Source organism: Nematolebias whitei, chromosome 8, assembly GCF_014905685.2.
Source record: "Nematolebias whitei isolate Nwh7 chromosome 8, NemWhi1, whole genome shotgun sequence".
Lineage (NCBI taxonomy): Eukaryota > Metazoa > Chordata > Actinopteri > Cyprinodontiformes > Rivulidae > Nematolebias > Nematolebias whitei.
Window position 1 is genome coordinate 38,051,668 of NC_056505.1, and position 4,588 is coordinate 38,056,255.

The following is a 4,588-nucleotide window of genomic DNA, read 5'->3' on the forward strand; positions in this document are numbered from 1 at the left end:
TCTTTACACTCCGCTCCTTCACATCTGGGTAATGAAGTGGTGCTGCACGCTCTATGTGCCAGATGAAAGACAAGCAGGCATTAAATGAAGTCCTTCAGAGCTTCACACAGTAACGGAGTAGAACTGAAAGAATCCCTACAGAGTGTGTTGTGGTGCTCAACAGACTCCAGCACACACACAACTCAGCTTTGTGCTCAAAGCATCAGTTTTCTTCCTGGCTGCAATAAAAACAAACGTCTCGGAAGCTTATTTGGCAACTTGTTGGTTCCTCAGCTTCTCAAACTGTGGTCATGGAGCTCTTTTTTTTCCTGCATGAGAACTCACGCAGGCACTTTATCCTCTGAAAGACAGGCATCTGGATCATCCTGTAACATCTGGAAGACTTGGTGCAAAAAGGACATATCTTTCTGAAATCTTTTAGAGTGATGGAGCACCTCCAACACTATTCACGTTTGGTTTGTCATTATATATATATATATATATATATATATATATATATATATATATATATATATATATATATATATATAAACAGGAACATTTGTGTTCCAGAACAACACAGTTCGGGTCAGACTGGACTGTGTGTCCTCCACACACACAAACATCCTGCAAACTAAAGGAACTGTGCAGAAATGTGGGACATAAGCCAGAACGAAGGCACTCAGACTTGGTTTGTTACGCAGCGTCTTCAGACCGAGGACAAACCAGACCCACGGCCTCTTCCTGAACGTCGGTTCCTACTGGTGGACTGGAGTCCCTTCAAAGGTCTTACTGGTTTAACAGTGAACTGAGGAGCCTCGTGGTGAGAGCTTCAGATGTGTTGGCTAAAATGTGTTGCTGTGAAGATGGTGGTGGTTGTGGTGGTGGTGGGGGGGTGGGGTGGGGGGGGTCTGTGAGGTATAACAGTTGATCGTGGAGGGAGAACAGTTTGAAGTGGCTCTGACTGTGCTGCAGGTGCATTGTGGGTGAAAGGGTGAAGTCAGAAGTCAAGTCTCAAAGTATTTGTAGATGGCTGTGACGTAGGTCATGACACTCTGCCAGTCCGGCCTCTCGGTGTGGACCATCTCATTAATGTCCTGAAACAAGACACAACAAGAAGAGACGCTGTAAACTTGTCTCACAGGGAACGTCTTGGATCAGAACGTCGCAGCAACAGGAGGTTTCTGTGAGCCGACGGTGGTCCTGACTGAAACTGGGTGGGCCGCCTCATTTAACTCATCACAACAGAAATAAATGAGAAGCGGAACAACGATTGTTTGTTGTCCCTGCTGTCTCCAACAAACCATTCAGCTCCAGACCCACAGAACTGCAGCAGAAACATCACTGCTAGAATTTAATGTTTACAAGGTTTATTTTAAAACAATTACGAAAAGCTTGAATTTATTTGCAGTGATGAAAAGATCTTGTACCTTGATTTAAACAAACTAAAGCATTTTAAACTCAAACATTCTTGATTAAATAACGTCTGAACAACTTGAAAGTTGTAACTCGTCACAAACATTAACATTGTTTCTTGTTACATTTTGCCGTGATACTTTCAGAAATTACGTTTATGATTGTGCTCCATCATATTCAGTGCTTAGAATAAATATTCATTTATTTTATTAACATTTTTCTGAACAAAGGTTAGGCTCGTTTCTGCATCGCCATGGGTTCACTTTCCTCATGAACACTAAATGCTACGGGGTTAGAAATCAAGATATTTGGTTTAAAGGTGCTTTATAATTAGGTTGCTCAAAAAATTCCTTTGAGAAGATCGAGCGTGCTGCATCTATTACTACTATTTAAAAATAGTGATTACTAATGACAAAGACAAGCTGTGGTGTATGAAATGTAAAAGCAGAAATAAACTGCATACATATAAAACACTAGAAGAGACACAAGAGGTTGAAATTCATTTGTATTTTGAATTTTAGGGTCCAATCAGCTAATAAAACAGGAGTACCACGTACAGAATATTATATGATCATCTGGACGGAGACCACACCATAATACCTCCACCTTTCAAAGGGTGTATTAAAGAAATGGAGCTCAGGTAACTGTTTTTGCCTCCTGCTCTAAAAGATGAACAATCTTGTAATTAGCGCTGCCGGTGAGTGTGTCCACTTCTTTGTCATCTAATCAATTTTAGCAAACACAAAAAGTCCACAGCTCAGTCCAGTAACAGATGCTAAGCTACATTTGGTGTAGCTGTAGTTGAAACTGATCCCCAACACATCATTTGATTACTACATGAACCCTCGAGATCTTTACAGGAAAGTAGCAGGAAATGTGAATTATATTATCTTCTTTAATTTCTAAAGAACTCACCAATGTACATTTGATGCCGACACTCTCTGCAGCCTGGAACGCCAAGGTGAAGTTTCTCCTCTGAGGGTAAAAGAAGAGATTTAAAGTGACACTTTATGAGACATGTAAAACTCAAAGTAAAGCGTGTGGGTTTGCTCTGAACTCCACTTGCCTTGTCCTGGCCGGTGAGCTCCTGGTAGGGGATGTGTGCAGGCAGATAGGTGTGCAGCAGAGCACAGAAGGCCAGGCCATCGTTCCAGCTGCTGCTGAAGTTGGTGATGTCAATGTTCTGAAACAAGCAGCAATTTAAACTTTCATGAAGCAAAACATTTACAGCTAAATGCACAAATCAGTGGAAAACCAACTCCACAGCCTGATCAGAAATAAAAGCGCACAGTAATTTATTTTTACTTTATCATTTGACTTTAAAATGAAAGAGCTGATGTTTCATGCAACTCCATGTTCTATGTAATAATTCAGAGCTGAGTGTTTGTTAAATGTTGCAAACTTCCTAAAGACATAAATGAAAAAATGACTTGGCAAAAATATTCTCCACACACCTGTTAAACTTTATTAAAATCAGTCAAACAAGTAGTGTGATACAAATGTGTCATTCAGGTCAATCAAGTTAAAGTTCAGACAGATGTTTAAAATGAGTTAATGTAAAATGGTAAATGAACTGTACTTGTATATCACCTTTGTATCTTATCAAGATACTTGAAGCTCTTTACTACACAATCTGTGCCTCATTTACCTGTTCATACAGCACTCTACTAGATGTTTGCAAAGACTAATCAGAGCTTTAGATCACATTCATACACTGATGGGACACACATCGGAAGCAATTTCAAGTATTTATTTGTTTATTATTTTACATAATTTAGGCTTCCAGCTCATGAAACACATGAAAACAGGATTTGAAAAAATGAGAATATTGTGAAGAAATCAGTCCACACTTCTCAGTTATGCAGGAAAAAAGAAATAAATGAGGATCACAACAAATCAAAATATGGTACTTTAAAACAATATGTTAATCTTCAATACTTGGTTGGAAATCCCTTTGCCTTAATCATTGCCTCGATGTGACGTGGCATTGAGGGAATCAGTCTGTGACATTGCCTGGGAGTTATGGAAGCCCAGATCTCCTTGATTCTTGCTGTCAGCTCTTCTTTGTTGTTGGGTCTGGTTCCCTCATGTTCCTCGAGAATACTCCATAGATCCTCAGTGGGGTTTAGGTCCGGTGAGTTGGCTGGCCAGTCAAGCACTGTGGCATCAAAGCAGGTTTTGGTGCTTCTGTCGGCATGGGCAGGGGCCAGGTCCTGCTGGAAGATGAAATCTGCATCTCCATACAGATCCTCATCAGAAGGAATCATGAAGTCCTCTAAAACATTCTGGTAGACTGTTGCAGTGACCTTGGATTTAAGAAAGCAGAGTTTACCAACACCTGCACCGGACATTGCACCTCAAATCATGACTGACTGTGGATATTTCACACTGGACCTCAACCAGTATGATCTCTGTTCCTCACCCTTCTTCCTCCAAACCCTTGGACCTTGATTTCCAAATTAAAGCCACACTTTACTTTCATTGAAAAGAGGACAGAGGAACCCGACAGTTGTAGTCCATCTCCCAGATGTGTCTGAATGTGGTGGTTTCTGAAGCTGTGACTCCGACTCATTCCACTCTTTCTGGATCTCTGCCAGATTCTGGAATCTTCTCTGTTTGATAATCTGCTGAAGCCCACGGTCATCTCTTTTGTTGGTGCATCTTCTCCTGCCACATTTTGTCCTTCCACTAGACTTTCCATTGATATGTTTGGACACAGCACTCTGTGAACAGCCAGCCTCCTTAGCTATGAACTTTTGTGCCTTACCCATCCTATGGAGGGAATCAATGATGGTCTTCTGACCAGTTGTTGTGTCTGCAGTCTTCCCCATATTGAACAGAACTGAAGGAATTTAATGACACCTTGGGAAACCTGTGCAGGTGCTTTGAGTTTAGTAGATGATTAGTGTCACACTCAGTTTAAAACATTCATGTCCTGCAACATTTGGCCTGATTTCTCCACAATATTCTAATTTTTAAAAATCCTGTTTTCATGGGTTTCATGAGCTGGAAGACAAAATTATGTAAAAATAAACAAATTAATACTTGAAATGTTTAAATTGTGGGCCCTGAATCTATCATCTATTAAAGATTAACTTTTTGAATGGAATTATGGAAGTTAAACAACTTTTTCATGATATTCTAATTATATATATATATATATATATATATATATATATATATATATATATAT

The 4,588-nt window shown here is 39.9% G+C and overlaps 1 protein-coding gene across 1 annotated transcript in view; it reads right to left on the bottom strand.

Moving 5' to 3' along the window:
- Positions 1–638: 638 nt before the first annotated feature.
- The window catches only part of specc1la (sperm antigen with calponin homology and coiled-coil domains 1-like a), a 19,106-nt gene continuing 15,156 nt past the window's right edge, over positions 639–4,588 (bottom strand). The window contains exons 13-15 of the mRNA XM_037681263.1: positions 2,462–2,578; positions 2,311–2,370; positions 639–1,076 (exon numbers count right to left, since the gene is read on the bottom strand). Coding sequence (XP_037537191.1) covers positions 987–1,076; positions 2,311–2,370; positions 2,462–2,578 — 267 coding nt within the window. The 3' untranslated portion in view covers positions 639–986. The remainder of the gene's footprint in view (positions 1,077–2,310; positions 2,371–2,461; positions 2,579–4,588) is intronic.